General features: G+C 36.2%; 2 protein-coding genes across 5 annotated transcripts; both read left to right on the top strand.

Annotated features, from left to right (window-relative positions):
- The first annotated feature begins 194 nt into the window (after positions 1 to 194).
- Positions 195 to 9,258, top strand: LOC143463105 (uncharacterized). Of its 3 annotated transcripts, none has more exons than XM_076961481.1 (16): positions 195 to 370; positions 918 to 1,067; positions 1,148 to 1,264; positions 1,348 to 1,439; positions 1,550 to 1,736; positions 2,052 to 2,140; positions 4,169 to 4,262; positions 4,656 to 4,760; positions 4,881 to 5,016; positions 5,163 to 5,349; positions 5,419 to 5,565; positions 7,148 to 7,286; positions 7,613 to 7,674; positions 7,854 to 7,963; positions 8,052 to 8,147; positions 8,774 to 9,258. In XM_076961481.1, the coding sequence occupies exons 1-16, from the start codon at positions 272 to 274 to the stop codon at positions 8,872 to 8,874; spliced, it is 1,911 nt and encodes a 636-aa protein (XP_076817596.1). In that variant the 5' UTR covers positions 195 to 271; the 3' UTR covers positions 8,875 to 9,258. The 3 variants fall into 3 exon arrangements, with proteins under 3 accessions (XP_076817596.1, XP_076817597.1, XP_076817595.1); XM_076961482.1 differs by lacking the exon at positions 8,774 to 9,258 and adding an exon at positions 8,262 to 8,753; XM_076961480.1 differs by lacking the exon at positions 8,774 to 9,258 and adding an exon at positions 8,262 to 8,751 and having other exon boundaries at positions 8,052 to 8,152.
- A 1,921-nt stretch (positions 9,259 to 11,179) lies between these two features.
- Positions 11,180 to 18,187, top strand: LOC143463104 (uncharacterized). Of its 2 annotated transcripts, XM_076961479.1 has the most exons (16): positions 11,180 to 11,545; positions 11,683 to 11,832; positions 12,623 to 12,739; positions 12,834 to 12,925; positions 13,004 to 13,184; positions 13,326 to 13,414; positions 13,592 to 13,685; positions 13,816 to 13,920; positions 14,089 to 14,221; positions 14,501 to 14,675; positions 14,909 to 15,082; positions 15,203 to 15,344; positions 15,421 to 15,551; positions 16,654 to 16,763; positions 16,945 to 17,045; positions 17,259 to 18,187. In XM_076961479.1, the coding sequence occupies exons 1-16, from the start codon at positions 11,450 to 11,452 to the stop codon at positions 17,361 to 17,363; spliced, it is 1,995 nt and encodes a 664-aa protein (XP_076817594.1). In that variant the 5' UTR covers positions 11,180 to 11,449; the 3' UTR covers positions 17,364 to 18,187. The 2 variants fall into 2 exon arrangements, 1 of the variants encoding a protein (XP_076817594.1); XR_013118252.1 differs by lacking the exons at positions 16,945 to 17,045; positions 17,259 to 18,187 and having other exon boundaries at positions 15,421 to 16,519; positions 16,654 to 16,765.
- Positions 18,188 to 19,932: the final 1,745 nt, after the last annotated feature.

The raw sequence follows: 19,932 nt of genomic DNA on the forward strand, positions 1-19,932 counted from the left end.
ATTTGCATGTGTAGTCTAAAAATACATCAACAAAACATTTCAAAGATAATAAAATACAAGAATAGACAAATTCCCATTAATGAATTACGAGCTGCCATATAGATTTATGAATTTGCCAAAGAAAAAAGTTTACGAATGCTTGTTTAACTGAAAAATACATTTCATTGTACAAGTTGTTATTTTGTCACAGATTAATTGCATTGAGTAATACAAAACATACCTTGCTGTGCGGTGACCTTGTAGGCCTATGTAATAAAACCGCTATTTTATTATGGGTGAGGAAAACGAAAGTTTAAAAGTAGGTGTAGAAACCAACAAAGCAGATGACTTGCTGGACACAAAATACTTTTGTACAGTAGAGGACAGAAAAGTAAGTGGCATTGAAATACAGCGATTAAAATAAAGTGCTCTGCATATATTCTTTTATGTAAATACTGTACATTATAACGATTATGTAATAACCTACACGACACAAATTCGCAATGAATTGATTGTTTTGTAATGATTTTATTTCTATCTTGAACGTGCGTTGTCGGTGAAGTCTTGTCATGCGGCAAACTACAGTACATGTGCAATTGTGCGTATACCGATGTTCACATACAACTTGTAGGCTACGGTAAACAGAGAAATGCTTTTAAGAAAATGACCATTCAGTTAACGAAACAAGGTGAATTTATTTAGTTCTATCTTCATCTTGGTATGAGCATGTCAGTACACACTGGATGTTACTGGTGCCAGCTCACTTGAAGGAGATTATTTGATACGACAAGAATTTCGAGATATAGCTCATGATGTGAACTTAAACGCTTTTGTACAATATAGTATCCATAGTAACCTGTATATACAACATCAAATGCAATTTTCCACTAAATTTAATTGTGTTTTTATATAAAACAAAAATCTTGCGAACGTCTCAGACAATCAACGTTGTCATGAAGCTCACCGGCATCAGTACGACAATTACGTCTCGCATCCCTCAACGTTACGTACTCCTGATCGACGTAAGTGGAAGCATGGATAACCAGATACAGTCCGGAGACCCGCGAAGTCTTTTGCAACGCATGAAGGTCATCTAACTAATAGAGTGAAGTTTCATGCTTACATTTTTTCTGTTCACCTTTCCAATAAGCTCCATTCTTTTTCTAAGGTTTTTGCTTCATTATTTGTGGATACCATTAAAACAGGAAGTTGGCTATCTATTGTGACTTTTTCTACTAATGCACAGATCATTCTTCCTATGACAGAAATGAATAAACTCGGAAAGGTAGACATTTTCAGAGGGGGGAGAAAATTTTAGAACACGTTTCTTTTCATCGGTTTATCTGTAAAAACGATTTTTCACTTCAGGCAAAAGCAAAAAAAGTCATTCATTCTCTAGAGACACTTGGGGGCACAAATCTCAGTGAAGGACTATACAAAGCGCTAGATGCAACGAAAAAGTAATAACTTTTATATATCTTTATTTTCTCCTGTATGCAGGATTATAGATTTTTGTGCAACTTTTTCATGCAAACAACGAATTTGATGAACTACTTTTTTTCTGTAATAGCATAAATGACGTAATTACAAAAGACTGCATCATACTCTTCACCGATGGAGCAGCCAACGAAGGCGAAACAGACGCGGAAAAGTTAACAGTAGAATACCAGAGAAAGATGTTGCAACTTGGTCGCAAAAATGCGGTACACTTGGCTACCATTACCATCGGGAATTACCAACCTTTTCTTTTAGCTGAGGTAAGGCTAATACTATGCGATACATTGAAATTTTTGTTTTGAAAGATGTGTTGGAAGTAGCAAGCTTGTTTAGTTGGGATTTTTTTGCTTTTGCGCTTCCTATATTGTTATTTGCTCAGTGCAAAAAAAAGAGCTTCGTAGATGGTTAATCAAACAAAAAATCTTGGGTAGCGTGCGTATGATAAGCTGATGACATTTTGTATGAGCTTAATTACAAACAAACTTCTTGAGCAGTTCACAATCTGCAGTCAATATCAGCCCAAGTTACCATTACAGGATTTACAAATATGACTTTAAAAAGGCTAAATTATGTAGGTGTCAACTCGTCTTGGCAGTGATGCCTTTTATTGGCTGAACGTTGAATGCGATTTCGAGGCCGACATGATGATACCAATGTTTCTAAGGTAGGTTTATTAAAAAGTTCTTATGTAACCAAACTTTTTCTGACCAGGAATCTTCACGCTCTAACGGCTAGTCACTTAGCCAGTTCCTGCTCACCTATTTTTACGAGCATTCTTTCTTAGATAAAAACAAAGGTCTTTCTTGTATTAAAAACCCAAAAGTAGACTGATTTTACTCTAGCTCAACACCACACAGCCGAGCGCAACATTCCCACAAAACCAATTCCACGCGACTCAGGAATCCCCGTGGGACGCTTGCACATTACTAATTGGGCCCTCAGGCTAACGATCTGAGACGTCACCAGTATAAACAAGTAAAACACAGCATATCGTGAACATGCATAAAGACAATGCGCATAAAAACGGTGTATAACGTGATGGATATAAAAACGGTGTAACTTATAACGTGATGGATATAAAAACGGTGTATAAAAATAATCTCGTGACATCCCCCCCAGATCAGTTCTTTTCCGGCCCCGGAAAAGTTATTCAACATCCGGGTAAACGACCATCGTTCGTAGCTCCTTGTTAATCGTCTGGCGCTCCGTTGTTGATGAGCACCACGCAACCAAAACCGATCGTCCAGCTTGGTGAACATCCGTCCCCTGGTGTCGCTGACGACTCCACTGCACAAAAATCACTCGATTGGCTCACTTCGTGATCGTACCGAGACAAACTTACGCCCCAAATGAGCTGCTTGCTGGCTGGAGCAGACTCAGCGGCCTGCTCTTCGGGAGCGGGAGTTTCGGCAGCTTCTTCGGCTGGAGCGGACTCAGCGGCCTGCTCTTCGGGAGCTGGAGTTTCAGCAGCTTCTTCAGCTGGAGCAGACTCAGCGGCCTGCTCTTCGGGAGCTGGAGTTTCAGCAGCTTGTTCTGCTGGAGCGGACTCAGCGGCCTGCTCTTCGAGTGCTGGAGTTTCAGCAGCTTCTTCGGTTGGAGCAGACTCAGCGGCCTGCTCCTCGGGAGCTGGAGTTTCAACAGCTTGTTCTGCTGGAGCGGACTCAGCGGCCTGCTCTTCGGGAGCGGGAGTTTCAGCAGTTTCTTCCGCACATATACGTTTTCGTACAGCGTAAGCCAACGAAGATATTGCTCTGTCGGCATCGAATCGAGTCCCATTTAATACTCGATATTTGTTACTCTTCGTAGAACAAATGGGCCGCCTCGCTTCGGTTTCTCTTCTCACCAACTCATCGTACTGCAAGTCGAAAAGCGACAAGTCTCTGCCTCGTACATCCCAGCTTAAATCTTCATCGAAGCTGTTAATTAGAAGATGCTTCTTTAAAGCAGGATTCGCTTCAATCGTCGTACAATAAGCGTCGAAGCGGTTAAAAAAGCTTAGGAAATCTTCGTTGGGCTCATATTTTGGTGGCGGAATAGCGAAATAGATGCTGGACATCGTGAAACTTCCAAACGTTTATTGGAATAATTTCATTGACTGCGGGATCCTGGTGCGCTCGCCAATTGTAACCAAACTTTTTCTGACCAGGAATCTTCCCGCTCTAACGGCTAGTCACTTAGCCAGTTCCTGCTCACCTATTTTTACGAGCATTCTTTCTTAGATAAAAACAAAGGTCTTTCTTGTATTAAAAACCAAAAGTAGACTGATTTTACACTAGCTCAACACCACACAGCCGAGCGCAACATTCCCACAAAACCAATTCTACGCGACTCAGGAATCCCCGTGGGACGCTTGTACATTACTAATTGGGCCCTCGGGCTAACGATCTAAGACGTCACCAGTATAAACAAGTAAAACACAGCATATCGTGAACATGCATAAAGACAATGCGCATAAAAACGGTGTATAACGTGATGGATATAAAAACGGTGTATAACGTGATGGATATAAAAACGGTGTATAAAAATACTCTCGTGACACTTATAACTAACGTTATAACATTCTACTTTAATTCGAGATGTTATGTAATCCAAAAGTATTTATGTAAGATACCCTTTGTCTTTGTTGCTGATAAATAAAATTGAATTTTACAAATTAATCATTATCTTAGAAATTTTCTGTGTTATATTCCAGACAAGTTACAACTTTGACAGATATAAATCTAGACTTGGAATGCATGGATGGTGTATCGTTTGTTGATGATAAAATTTCAAAGCAGCATTTGGAGGTGGGAAAAGTATACTGACTTATCATAGGGATGTGTCGAACCCGAATGTCCAGCAGGAACGTCACCATTTTGAAGTTTTCCCATGAACCTTAGCTTTGTTTTGGGTTTAAACCCAACATTTGTTGTTTGACCAATAAACAAAAAGCATTATTATTCCAATATTTGCTACTGGGAATAGTTTCTAGTCTTGCTGTGCGTCGTATAATTTTCAAACATTTGTGCGTAATACGTTACGTATATAGGCGGTGGGACTAGAATGTCTCTGTTTTTGTATTTATTGTTTAATTTCGTCTTGATTTATTCCCAGATGATTACTGTTACCCAGACATTTTTTTGGCTTAATTGGTAACGCCGTCAACCTAATCGATAAACGTTTATTTGCCTGTTCTATAGGAAAGACAGTCTGATAAAAAAGCGAAATACTTTATACGCATTCTTCCAAAGGAGATGACCAAAACCATTGCTTTTACGCTTGCGTTGTCCGAAAATGGCAGTGAGGTAAAGTGATTATGAAATTTTCACATAAAATTGTGAAATAACAGAGAATTCGAATATTAAGTATGTTTGACCCAATATAACGGTTTAAGGCTGAAAAGTGCTATTAGGCCTATTATATAGTTGGACGGCAAGAAAATTCTTGATGTAAGAAAGAGTTTCCTTGACGACAACCTTACAGAAAGACTTTCAGCTGATTTTCTTCTTCTAAGTTTGAAATCTATGAAACAAGTTCGATCAAAAACGGAAAATCTTTCAAGTAAATTTTTCTTTATATGTTGCTGAATAAGTTTCTAGGACCTAATTTTTCTTGCAGCGCCGTATACTTTCTTGTCAATTACAAAATACTGATTACATGTGACTGTGCTATTATAACAAACAGGTTGTGGTCTTATTTTTGTTTAGAACTTTCACCGGACGTCCTGGATAGCATCGATAAAATATCAGCATTTGCCGTGGAAAACATGAAAATAAAATCATCATGGGAATATACTGAAAAGTCTTATGCAAACGTTTTACATGAAACAGGTCGCTTTACAACAATTTCTGCGCTGGAAGAAACAAGATCAATGTTCCCGAATCTTGAAAATACGTACGATTTGTTTTCTTTAAAAAGGTTATTATAGGCTATATGTGTTTATCATGATCATTTTTCTTGCAGCCATCTCCAAAACGGCATCAATTCGGTGCAACAAATTACAGAAGATATGCGATCAGTACTCGGTGAAAAAAATTTCAACTTTGTAAAAGTGAAAAATGATTTTGATGATTATTTACTGATGCTCGGATACGGACTACTAAAAATTAGGTAAACTTGATCGGGAAAACTACTTTCGGTTTTTAGGCACGCTGTTGTTGTTTTTTTTAGCTTAATTTTATATATCCAATATAGGTTGGTTTGGGTCAGTTGCTCTCAACTTGTATACATGGTAGGCGAGAAGACTTTCCAGGTGGTACGCAAGCATCTTTTCGGTCATATGAGAAGTTTAGTGCCATAGGTTTAGCCGAGCATAACCTCCACGTATATACGAACCCAACGCTGACCTATAAATAATAATTATTAATCCAATAATCTTCTCTCACAATTCCATTATTGCTCTCTTGCATGTTTTAAGCCCTTGGACTTTACCACTTTTTCCTGTTCGTTAATTGTCTTTGAGCAGGTGTTTTATTGTGCTTAACTACAACGATTAGCATTCTAACTTTCTCTCCGCACAGTTAATGGCGAAAAATAAACATTATAATACAAAACAATACAATAATGCTGTTCTTCAGCGTTAGCATATTTGGGGGTCGGTAGCCATTGGGCCATGCCCCTCATTTTCCCAAACCTAAGTTTTGTGAGCCATAAGTGTTTAGCGTCTTCGTTCCTTTTCGTTCGTCGCATTTTCTTATAATGATTCCTTACCGGAAATACTGTATTACTGTTGCAATTATCATAGTTTAGAATGGAATGGGCTGATCGTCACACAGGGCTGGTTGCTTGTCGTTCTGATTGTTGAGAGAAAGAGCATTGAACATTGGGAGAAAAATTTCAAAAAAAGTGCAGTGAGAGAAAAAAATTATGGCCTATTATATTTTCTAGAAAGCAAATCACGCATTGATGCAGTCGTTGATATAGAGTTGCTTATTGTTTACTTGGTAAAAGCTGTATGTGTTAGTGTAATTTGTAAATCTGTAAGCTTATTGCTGTAAAAGCAAGATTAAGCTATCCACATTTTCCAAAACAGCTGCTGTGAGTATTACAGGGCTAAGACCGCTACGCTACACAAACTTTATTTATCAGAAAACTTGAATTTAACTTAATTAAGCAAATAGTATAATTGTCGGGTTATGAGACGTTGTAAAATCGTTGTACAAAAGGTATTAAAACTGCACACCGGAAATTTGAAGCGTTTTAAGCGATTTGTAAATAGCAAATGGCAAAATTTTTATAGGCTCGGCTCATTTTGATAGGGTTGGGCAAACGCTGTAATTTCATTCCACTTTTATTCTTCAGCTACTGGTTTACCTGTTACATGGGTGTGTAAGCAACAGTTTTTAGCAATGACGGCCTAAGTTTAAAAGTCGGAATCGTCTTGCTGCAACTGAACATGATTTCTTATGCGCTTTAAGCAGGGAAGCAATGTGGGCAGACCAAGCAACAAATTTTTTTTGTGGAAGTTAATTTGTAAATTAATTTTTGTGTTTTTGTAATCATAAATACATTTAAGCAAAGTATTCGCTTCTGGAAGTGGTGCGCGGTATCAGTAAAATGAAATAAGTTGAGAACCACTGGTCATAGGCCTAAGCTACATAGACTACATAGGTTTATCTAAGAAACAATTAGTGATGCTATAGGTCATATGACAATATAATACTTGATATAATGATTGATTTTTGATGTATAGATTTAACTGCGGCCAGATGACCGCAATGTCGTCTTCTCTAGCAACAGAAATGCCAACAGCTACAGACGTATTTCACCCCAGAATAAAGCACCCTTACTTGCCAAAATATGTGGAAGAAAATTTAAAGAAATATCGTAAGGTACCGGGAGGCTTCAGAGTAAATTCTTAGCAAAAAGTATCATTTTTGTTATGATTTTTATTTTCGTCTTTATTCTCGACGAAATATAATCCCAGGTATTACACATATACATAAGCAACGACTGACGCACAGGAAAAATGATAACATCAGAAAGGCTTAAACCGTGCATAAAAGCAATGATAGCATAAAAAAAGTAATATCAAGTTGTTAATGTTAGTCAATATAGTTAATAAATTATTATAGAAACTATACAGTTAAAAGAACGATAGTGCTAAAATGTTAATATTAAAACTGTGCTAAAACGAACTGTAACGCTGTATATACAGATTGTTCAAAGGGAAACGCGCATCGCAAGACGGTCTCGCTCTTCAGGACCAATTGTTCCTCAGTACGACGGCAAAATTTAAACTATAGTAAACATGGAAAGATGCAAAACACCAATCTATCTTTATGACATATAATATGCGTTAATCATGACTATTACGATAAAATTAAAAATCGATAGTCGATAAAGTGAACAAAATGAGGTCGGACAACTTGGCGTGTAAAAATATTTTATGTTTCCAGGATGTTTAAAGCACAAAACTTTGTTTTCTCCGAAGCTCTCGTGAACAAGAAAGTTGGACAAAAGCAAGAAACCTTGGAGGAATTAATCAACCGCTGTGGTGGGCGAGCAGGTATGTCTAAGAACCATTCTCAATGCTGAGCTTTACGTATCGATATGTTTGAGTGGTAGATATTACAATAAGCTTTTAACATGTTTAGTACCTCACGTTGCAACGTTCTTGGTAAACACTGTCCTAGTGTGCTCTGAAAAGGATTTCAAACGCGAGTCGGGAAAAGTCAGGGACGCACTAAAGTGTAAGGTGCGTGCATTACATATGCTGAAATTGTTATGTAATTTGTTACACGGTATACTATATTCTTATACAATAAATTTTGTTTATTTTCATTAATTTTTTGCATTGATTGCAGATACCAATTGTGAAAGAGTCTTTTATCCATGATTGTATAAAAGAAAAAAAAGTTGTTGATATTGAACCATACAAGCTACAATTGCTCAAAGTTGATTAGTTCAAAGTGTACACGTTAAAAACTACACTCAACACGTTTCATGAATATCTTCTTCGTGTCCAATTGAACGCAGCAAAGTTTTTATACAATACTGTATATATAACGTATTGCAAAATGATTATATTTCCATAAGCTGAGTACTATACAAGCACTAGATGTATAGGTGATAGGTGAAACTGTCGTTAATTTAATAACGGTACATATATGAGCTGTTGTATTAGTATTCTGCACATTGCGTATTAACATTGCGCCAGTTTTTGAATCATAACTTGCCCATTTGTTTTGGACCCATTAGCTTATACAGTTGTTATGCGATGTACTTATTAGCCTATAGCCCTATACATATTTGTGTTGTGGTTTTAATTGTCATGGTTTTTTGAAACCATTTTCATTTGTTTTTAACAATATTACAGTTGTGCAACAGGATATAGAAGGCCCACTTTTAAATTGGGAATCCCTTTATTGGTTTAAACAGTTCTTAAACGGATTCCGGCTGCAGGAGCACCCATTCTAGCAAAGTATTTCGTGAAATCTCTAAAGTACCAGCAGACGAGATAGAGAAAGCCCGATAGGAACCTAATTAAGCTTTTCGCTCTGTGTGGAAGCAAAAATGCCGCCTCACTTGCTGTGTCTTATTTTGGATTGTGTTAAAAGCGGACTAACAGTGTTTACACGCTAGGTCAAAATCCTGCTTTGGTCCACATCGCCCACAATGAGCAGAGCGTAAAAGCATTGGGCTTTAACGCTTGAAAAAAAACGCTTTAAAACGCCTCGAAATGAAATGCAATTTCATTTTTATTCGTGCAATAGCTGCGGCAATTTGTAGTGTAGGGTACAATTTTGAAACGCTGTATACAACGATAACCCACTTACCAAAGATTGCCAGTTTATAAGTTTTCAAGTTTTAAGTTTATAAGTTATATTTAATGCTGAACAGTTTTAAAAAGTATTACAATTCGCAATAGTAAATGATCTGTTGTGTAACTTAATTTTAATAGTGGCTGCACAATTCTTTTCTTTGATTTTTGATTAAATGTTTGAGTTAGTTTAATAGTCTGTCGTTTCCGCTTGCAAAAGTTTTATAAGAAAGGAAGGGTACTCGGAAGCCGTGGGACTTGTGCCTTTAAGGGTCGAGGTAAAAGTTAGTTTAGTTCTCTTATGGGTCTTTACTTTCTTCAAAACCCTTTTTAACTGCTTGGCTATCGATCGCATCAATGCGGGCATCGGTATATACTAGGGGTGTGCCGCGAGGAAGATTATACGGGTTCGTGCGAACCCGAATATCATGAAGGTCGACACGAACGAATCCCGAATCTATTCGTATTAGAGCCAAAAAATAAAATTTCCTACAAAAGTTGTCAAGTCTTGCTTCTAAAATGACGTAATCGATAAAAAATCGCTTTCTTTCGAAAAATAGTGTTTAAAAACGATCGAAAAAGCAAAATCGTTAGGAAAACGACATTCATTGTAAGTACTACTGACTCTAGTTTAGCATTGTCCAGAAAATAGATCATAATTTTTTACGAAGGTCAGTAAATTTATAAGTAATAATGTATTCGGGTTCGCCATTGTTGGTATTTGTGTTCGCCCGAATCTTCCATAAAGACGATATTCGGCGAATCTATTCGGGTTTGGGTTCGTATCGGCCCATCCCTAGTATATACGGTCAACTGAAAAACAGAAAATCAGAGGTGACTACTTACGTATAAAATACAATACTGTTAAAGGTTCAATTATAATGTCAAACTGATCCCATAAATGGAACGATCACAACGTTCACAATTAAAATACGGGTAAAACGCAAAGCATCATTGTCCTGTCCCATGTAGGCCTATACAGTCAAATGATCGCCGTGTGGGTTGCAACAAGGTATGAAGTGAGTATATGAAAGCCTAAATGTATTGCTTGTACAAAGCAGAGGATTAGAACGTGAATACACCTCAAACATTGGAAAACACAACAATAGAATTGGAAAATAAAACCTTACTTCCACTTGTGTGTTTTCATTCGACAATAACGTGATGACCTGAGTAAAGAAGAAACTCAGCGGCTAGATAAATTAAATGTGGAAAGGACAAATAAACAAAGAAGATGTAAGGTTAAATGTCTTCTACATTACGACAAATGTAATGTTATCTGCTGATGTCATATTACACTGTTTTCATTGCCGCTGTTACAATCAGTCAGGTAATACAGAGCGCAGAATATACTATAGACTAGAGTATAGAATATATAGATGATAACACATTCCCTATTGGCAGCACATTTCAAGATGGAAGAATTTAGCAATTTTGAAAATATTCAGAGTTAAATGCCAAACAAATGGTCAAGTGATAGAAGTCAAGGTCAGAACAAAATAATGTTGAAAATGAAAATCAAGAACTACGGATCGTTTAATGCTGATAGTAATGCCGCGCGACAAATGCTGTATGACAGAAATTACGAGGCTGCATACATTTACGCGAAAAGCAGGAGCTTACGAAAGTTACTTATAGAGGCAGGAACAGTCTAGTAAATTTGGAGAACAAGTGTATGTGTGATATGGGTCGATGACGTCCATCACTGTAACTAGGAATAAGAACCCATCATGAAACTAACGGTGACCAAGGCAACTGTGTACGAATCTATCGTGTAACTCGTACCGATCAATTGATTCAGCGGTGTATTTTAGGTAACAACTACGAAAAGAACGCCATCATTTTGATGAAATAAGATTTAAACTTGCCTTGCTTAGTGTGAACACAACCTTATATACATGGAAATCACAAAATATTTATGTCTTGCAACTGCAAGTTTAATGCAAAAAAGTGGGTGAAACCGAAAAGCTTACACCAGCAAAAATTGAAGTTTCAGCACTGTATCTCACACCCACAAATATTACCTTACCGACTTGTAGGCAATTTTTTAAAACTACTCCAACTTATGTTAGGAAAAGAAGCAGCTAAACTTTATGGAATACACCGCACATTTGACATTTTGTTCAGTTTGAGAAACAAGTTACAGCTACACATGCAAAGAGCGAGTGTGTACAAATATAAAGTGTGTTCTGCAGGTATCCAACACGAAACTTGAATAGCTAATAGCTTAAAATGATCGACAACAGTTTGGTAGCTCTAACACCAAAAAAGGAAGAGAATGGAAGATTGTTGCGAACCAAATATTTTTGCAGAGCTGACAACTGTGGGGTAAGACCGCCTCTGAGTCCGAAAGAATGTTTCCCGTCGCTGTATTGAAACGTCTTTCGTGGTTTAATTTTTAGCACATAAAAAGTTAGCGTCAAACCATTTCATTTCAACGTTGATCAGTGAAATCTTCTTCGCAGAAAGTGGACGTGGTGATGGAACTTAGCGCTCACGATAAAGTTCATCTCACTGATATTCCACAGCGCTATGTTTTAGTGATTGATGTCAGTGGAAGCATGTGCTCAACACCAGTAGAAGATGACCCACGCAGTCTTCTTGATCGAGTAAAGGTAAAGTTGAAAGTTTAAAAAGGTCATCCTCAAGTTATAATTATGTCAGAGCAATATTTTCTTGGACAGAGATATGCAAATTTTTTGATCCAAGGGTCGCATTTGATTTTAAATGCTTAGAGGCGAGCCGGCTCATAAGAATGTATGACATCATAATACTTTGTGGGGTCGTTTGATCCCATATCTGCATATCAAATTTCGAAAAGGTTCATTTGTAGCTGTATAGCGTTGCAGAATATCAAACTAATACCAACGAGTTCGAAAATTGCTTCGGCCTTGCAATAGTCTTCGACAGGCCTGATGTGACCCGAAATTTACCCACCTTTGCTCTGGGATGAAGTCCGTCCATCTTTTGCACGACTTTTCTCTTCTTCTTTATTCATCTACTTCCATTTTCCGGACTTTCTTTTATCCATTGTCTTTATTTATCCTTGGAGGCCGAACCACCTTCTGTCTTGCTATTTTGATAAATTCCAAGATTCAGTATACCATACTTCCGTCTTTCCTGATTTGATCACTGACTTGGGCGATTCTAGTTGTAAACAATCATTTGTCTACTTCCGTGATTTTAGTTTTAAGTTATATTTTCCAAGTTAAGTAACAAACATACTAAATATGAGACATTGCGTTATAGTAATGTGAAAATCTTTATCTTCTTCTGAGTCTGGAGAAATTGTTTGCACGATCTAAACCAGCGAAAGTTTAACAAGCTCCGGTTATCTAGTCTGGTGCATTTTCTGAATAATGCTTTTTGTGCTGCATTGCTACACTCGTGTTTTCATATATGTAGAGTTTTATCAAGCTATTCACGGACAATGCAACTGAAGAAACCTGGATATCATTGGTGACCTTTAACCATACTGCTGAGATTCGTCTTCCGATGACAAACATGAACGAATTGGGAAAGGTAATAGGCTGGTAGATAGGCTACACTACATTGTATTATCTATTGATGCAAATTTACGTTTAGTGCCAGTGCATTATTCCGTTTTCACACATAGACACAAATCCAAGAAACATTACAACTTCTGGAACCGGACGGAGGTACAAACATCAGCGACGGATTATTTGAAGCCTTAAGAGTGGTGAACTGGTAAGTAGGCTACTACAAAAGCACATAAGGTTAAGCTCAAAATTTTGTTTCAAATACCAAAGATTTTTTTGTTGCAAGCAATGAGTTAACAAAAGACTGCATTATCCTTTTCACTGACGGCGACACAAACAATGGGATTTGTGATGCTGATGAACTGGTGGAAGAGTATAATAAGAAAGTAAATGAGTTATCTCGAGCGAACAAAGTGCAGTTAGCAGCACTCACCATTGGATGCTACATGCCAGACTTTCTGGAATCGGTAAAAATAAAGTAGCCCAATAACTTTATCGCCAATTCTTAAAAATTCTTTTGTTCAATTAATTATATTCGCATTCCAATATTATTTATATTTTTAACTAATCTTCTTTTTTTCTTGAAACGTCTTATTCTTTGACCATAGATCTCTGCCCGTCTTGGTAGTGATGCTTTTTATTGGTTAAACACTGAATGCGACTTCGAAGCAGATATGTTGATACCAATGTTTTTAAGGTTTGTGTTAACAAATATTATTAATGTTTAGAATCGTGTCTTAAAAACTCACATCTAGGCTATTAGCCTATATGCACGGTGGGTAGAAATTTATTTGCAACTTTACGGTATGGTATTGATATTTGCTACATATTCTGTATTTATGTGCAATACTGCTTGTATATGCACTATTTTTAGACAAATAGCACATCTGACAGATATCAAATTGGAACTAACGTGCTTAGAAAACGTCACTTTTTCCGAAGATGCTGAAAGGTCTGAAAGAAATTTGGTAAACTGACATAAAGGCACTCTAAGGCTGCTCATTTCTGTTAGTGAGGTTCAAATATTTAAAAAATAAGCCAAATATGGGTGGATGATGCTTTTGATATTTTATGTTCGACCTAAAAATCATTGTTTAGCTGACTGGGACTGACAAAAAACAAACTTGCTTCATTCATTATCTACCAAGTACCATGATCAAGCATATCATGTTTACACTAAGACTCCCAGAAAATTATCATGAGGTAGCGTAAAACAGTTAATGGTAGCCATATTTTTGACTAACCTAAAACATATAACAAACTTAAAGCATAAACAGAATTTTCTGGGATGAGGCATCAAACAAACAAATGTGTAGAACATTTTGCACTAGCTTACCTAACTTACAATTTATTTTTTTCTGTATACTTCAGCTAAATTGCAAAGAAATTCTTCAAATAAGAAAAGATTTCTTGGATCATTATCTTAGTCCTCACCATGGCACTAATTACCTGGAATTACATTTACAGTGCCCACATTCATCTCAACTTTCTGAAAGTGTGAACGGTAAAGCAGACTTTTCTTGAATACAAACAGTAGGTCTATTGGTTGGCATACATAATGATCTGAGAATTTTGGTCTTTATAAACCAAAATTAAATTAAAAGGGTACGGGTAATGAAGTATACGTATTTTGTATACAGTATACATAAGTATACACACATACAGTATATACATATAAGTATACATTTTTCGCCGCTAACTGGTCGGAAGAGATGTGCTGCCAATCTTCTTGGGATGTCTAAACTGAATTTATGACCATGCAATAATTAAGCCTGTTTACTAGCAAAAAAACGTTCTGGGGCATTTAAATACTTGGAGACCAGGTCAGCATACATGATTGAAAAAGACATGGTGAAAACCTCGTGGAAGCATGCTCAGCAATCAATTGGAAAACTTTTTTTAGAAGAATGTCGTAACCTGTGTGTAACAACCCTTGAAACCAGCTTCAAGTTTATGGAGTATGTTTCCTTAGCTATAACTATATACATAAATGACTTTATGCAGTTTCAATAAAAGTAAGACTTCCAAATCCAGTACAATAGCCTACTTTCAAACAAAACTAAAATGAAGAAGCTTGGTAAAAGCTACTAAAACTTTCATAGCAAGCTAAAAGCATTGCGGTGATTGATGTCATGTTTTTAAACGACCAGAAAAATTATAAATTGTATTTGATGGTTTTATTGTATTTTAGAAATGATGAAAAAGATTCAGCAAATATTGAATTGCAAAATACAAAAGCTTCCCTGCAAAAAATTAAAGAAAACATTCGGCAAGTTTTAGGAGAGAAAAATTCGGTATCTGTATCATTTCGCCAGAGTGTTGATCATTACATTGACAAAACTAAGCATGTTTTGGAGAACCTTAGGTAATTTATTACATTCGCATTTTTTTCGTGTTATATAAATTGATTTATGGTTATGACTTTCACATGTGTATTTCATTCAGCTACTCCACCTAGCCTGTAACTCTTGTTAATCTTACGCAGTGACATTAAATGTGGACAATGGTTGGCAATGACATCATCATTTTCCACAGAAATGCCCACAGCTACCGGAGTATTTGATACTGAAGTTGAGCAGCCTTTTTTGCCTGAACATGTGCGACAAGAACTTCAAAAATTCCAAACGGTGCAAGATTTAAGAAATGTGCACGATTTTCGGTTTTGGGTCTGCTGAAATTTATTTAAAATTAATTTTCTTCCAGATAATTCAAGAAGAAACAAAAACCGAAGAAGATGTAGTTCTTCAACCTGACTTGAATGATGAAAGTTTGTCAAAGAAAGATCAAAAAGAAAAATCAATAAAACCAAAAAGAATTGTTGAAGAGACACCTGGGTAGACCCATCCTAGATTTAGAAATTATAAGTATATTACATACAAAAATAATTATTTTTTATACAGTTGCAGTTTGATTTCATTGTTCCAGAATGCATTAACTCGAAAATCTTACCATCCGATAAAATTTATCAAGGCACGAATTTTTTTCTATTCAGTCCAATTCATTGTAGCCTATCCCATTTACAAAATTTTAGTAGCCTAGTAACTTTGGCTTGCTATTCCTGCTTTCTTCTTCCTCTCTCTCGCTTTCTTTTCCCTTTATTTCTGCCTCATTCGTCACACCAAAGAGATTTAAACAATGTTTAAATCTCTTTGGTCACACCTATCCGAACGCTGCAAAGGTCGTTAGGTCAATCCTTCATATTTTTCTTGCTTTAGCAAAAAATATCTTACAACCTACTAGGATATTAACAAAACAATAGATTGCAGCTATAGCAATGAAGGTGACAACTTACATTTTATTTTTCTAAACATTGCTATAGCTGTGAGAACATATTTATCAAAGTTTTAAATTTGCTTTGTCAAAGATTGTTAACTTCTTAGTTGCAAGCATAAGGTATGTCTTACATACGCTAACAAAACCTTAATAGGTAATTATACCATCTCAAATAATTTCTGTCCTTACTCGCTTGGCATGTGTTATCATCTCTCTCAAACCTTATAGCTTACAGTAGCCTATTTTTGTTAGCGTCTTCTAATAATATCCGGTTATTCTTACTTATGAACTTGTTTTTTATTGAAACTACTGAATTTCTCTTATCATCATATCGCTTGTTAAAAACGTAACTAGAAAGACCGTTGACTTCTTGAACGTCATTAATTTGGACTTTTACTTTTGAGATATTGGATACGCAAACCTCCATTTAAAATGCTGACCAACTGGAATAGAGCAAAAGTTGTTATTTTAAGTTTAAACCATTTCAAATGTAGTAAAAAGACAAATCAAACAAGGTTTGAAACCCTTGGTGAGTACAAGCCCTTCACCACAACGAAAGTCTGTGCTTGCTCAGCCAATGCTAGGATATATTTAACCAAATTATGAACATTCATTTTTGTCTATTAAATGCACGACAGGCAACATATTTGGTGATAATTGCAGAATTTTACAAGATGTAACTGTAGTTCTGTCCGAATCATTAGCGAAGAAAAAGGTGGGGACAAAAAAAGAACTCATCTCTGAAGTTATTATAAGACTCGGAGGAAAACTAAGTACGTCTAACATAACTAAACTTTGATTAGATATGAAAGAAATAAATAAAAACACTTGTATAACTGTTTTGTACATAAAATGGGAAAAAGGGTAATAGTTGTTTAAATGTACTATTTCTTTTATCATTTTTTAAAATTGTAGGTAGTGAATATAATATGTTATTGCTTTTCTTCATGAAAGGTTCCAACGTTGGAGCTTATTTTGACAACACCATTTTGATATGCTCCAAAGAAGATTATGATCGCAAATCCAAAAAAATTAAACAAGCTTCAAGAAATCGGGTATGATTGCAAAAATTTACTTTGTTTAGAGAACTAGACCATAGAGTGAATAGACAACGTTATACATCTACATTCTGTTTTTCATGCGAATTTTTTATAATAGTGATTTTGTATTGGTACCGATAAAACAATTCCAAAATTTTTACCAACTTTAATACGATATTAATTTTGGTGCTTCATATTGATTCTTGACATTCGATGATACTATTTTAGATCCCGATTGTAAAAGAATCCTTGATTTTTGATTGTATGAAGAAAAAAAGAATTGTCAATATGAGACAGTATCTGAAAACACAAATGATGACTCCATTAAAATAAGAGAAAAAAGATGAACTTATATTACACACTTAGAATAACTGATTCAGCTCAAACGAGTCACTGAGAACAGACTATAGTAAGAAAAATATTCATGTGGAGACCTGTGCAAAACCCAAACTTAAATGATGTAAATTTGTAATTGAAATAATATGTGTTTCAACACTTAAATACATTTCTAGCATTTCCGTATTTCTATTGTATAAAATTTAGAACAATATACAAGTCGCATTGCGGAAAGTGATGTTGGTATAAGCCTATAGGTATGTGTAACGTCCATATTAGCATTGTTGTTTATTCATATTATATGATTTAAGAGATAATGATTTTGTGTTGCCCAAAACTCCAAATATCTTTGTCATTGCATTTCTAGACTCGTGGTAATTCCCTTGCCTTGTCTTGAATTTCTTTCTTTAGATCTGATGAGCCGTGACCTGCTTTGCTACCATGTGCTTGTTAACGCCTGTTTCTTTGTGTTATATCTAGTCGCGCATCAGCTTTAAATCCCAGCCAATTTAGTATATGTATTGCAGTTGTTAGCTTGACTTGTTTAAGTGATTGTGCAGAGCTTAGCTTATCTTAATGCAGAGCTCAACTTATCTGTCTTAACTTATGTTATGTTAACTTATGCTAACTCAATTTACCTGTTGTATTATCTGACTCTATTGTTGCGTGCGGTTAGTTAGAATACTCTAACCTCTTGTCAGCCGAAAGGTTTTAATATTACAACAGAAAAGGTTTTTATTGTAGGTGCTGTACACTTTCTCAAGATTACGCATAATCAAGAACAAAGTAATACCACTGCGTATAAGATGTCTACTGAGTTGCAATCACCATGACTTGCATAGAAAGCTCATCTGTTCGTTTCAGGGATTTTCTCTATTTGCCTCTCTGTGTGTCTCTCTGCTCGCTGGTAGAAGTGCGAGCTTATAAAACGTTAAGCGATGGGAGTGAAAATGTTCGACAAGAAAAAGGCAGCATTTCAGAACATGTGCAGCAAGGAAAACAATGTGTTGGCAATGGGAAATAAATAAATACAATCAGTATAGAGTTAAGAAGCGGGCATTTGCAATAAACATTTCTAATCAGCACAGGTGCTGGAAACAACCTGGGAACGTACTAAAAGGAGTTTTCACACAAAGTTATTCGAGTAGGTTTCCAAATATCAAACGACAGTTGAAGTGCTATCAAAAAAAAGTTCATAAACTTCAGTCAATAACTAGAAAACACTTTTCCAAGAAATGATGTAATGGTATTAAAAATGCCACCCAGGCCGCTACAATTGTTTGCATGCAGTATGATAAGTAAGTTGCCAGTAAACCTGTTGTAATGCCTATAGTTGTTAGCCACGTGATTGACATCTAATTTAGTAGTATTGTCGATTATTATTGTTATTGTGTGCAGACTCACAGGGTAGTGATCATTTTCTTACTTTGGCCTTGTTTGTACATTCAGATGATAAGTAATATTACCTTGGTTTCTGTACTTATAGAAATCACACACCACATACACGCCTACAGATTTGTAGCTGTACTGTTCGACTGATCATTTCTCTCCAGCCGTTCAAAATAAAACTTTCAAGAAATCCATGTGCATTTCTAATATCCAGGGTAGGGTGGAATTCAGGCCTTGCTGGCCCGAAGGAAACCCCCTAGGATTAGGTGATCAGCATTTATAAATTTGCCGGTTACAGTATGTTTTTGCATTCATTTGCTAATAATCGGCTGGTATATTATGAAGGTCTTCATTTGACAAGTTGGTAGCAACAAAGGATTACAAATAAGATTAAGACAAACCCCACGCTTTGCACTTTTCAACAACTTTCTGCCTGATTAGGTTGATCGATGAGCTGCTCGATCACACTCAGTAGTTTCTAGATTAATTGGGATAGTAGGAAATATTTATGTACTGTATTACATATATCATCTTGCATATGTCCTTTATTGAGATAGATCTTGTTTAACGAATTTATGACAATGTGCTCTTTTCCCACATCTTCCAAAGCTTCTATCATCTACACTAGACCACTTGCTCTAAGTAGATTTTTTGCTTTTCCTGCTTTCATCTTCTTAAGCACCTGTCTGACTGGACCCTCCATATTTCTGGGATTTCGCTGTCACAATCTGCTCCAAAATCTTCACTCCTGTTATTATCATATTCTACCAGCCTTGAATGTATTTTGACTGTATTTCTCTGGTCTCGTCTTATTCAAACATGATTTCCCCGCTATTTGACTTGATGCATCCTGAAGAGCGGGTCGTTTCCCAGCTACAACTCGATCAACTCTTCTATTTTTCAATTATTCGCACTCTCTTCGGATGTTCCATAGAAAAGTTCAAGGCGTCACACACTTTGCTTAGCCAATTTTCTTTGGCTTTCTTGCTTATTCCATCTTCGAAAGCTGATACAGCATCCCACTCTAATCTACTGTACTGCAGGCTACTGTACACCACTAGCGTGTCTCATTTAATGCGGGGTTGATTTGGGAATTAGTGGATCCAACTTTCTGTGTACAAACCTAACATTATTACGCTGAAACAATTTCTAGAGTGTTAAAAAAACTTCGAATCCA

Source organism: Clavelina lepadiformis, chromosome 6, assembly GCF_947623445.1.
Source record: "Clavelina lepadiformis chromosome 6, kaClaLepa1.1, whole genome shotgun sequence".
Classification (NCBI taxonomy): domain Eukaryota; kingdom Metazoa; phylum Chordata; class Ascidiacea; order Aplousobranchia; family Clavelinidae; genus Clavelina; species Clavelina lepadiformis.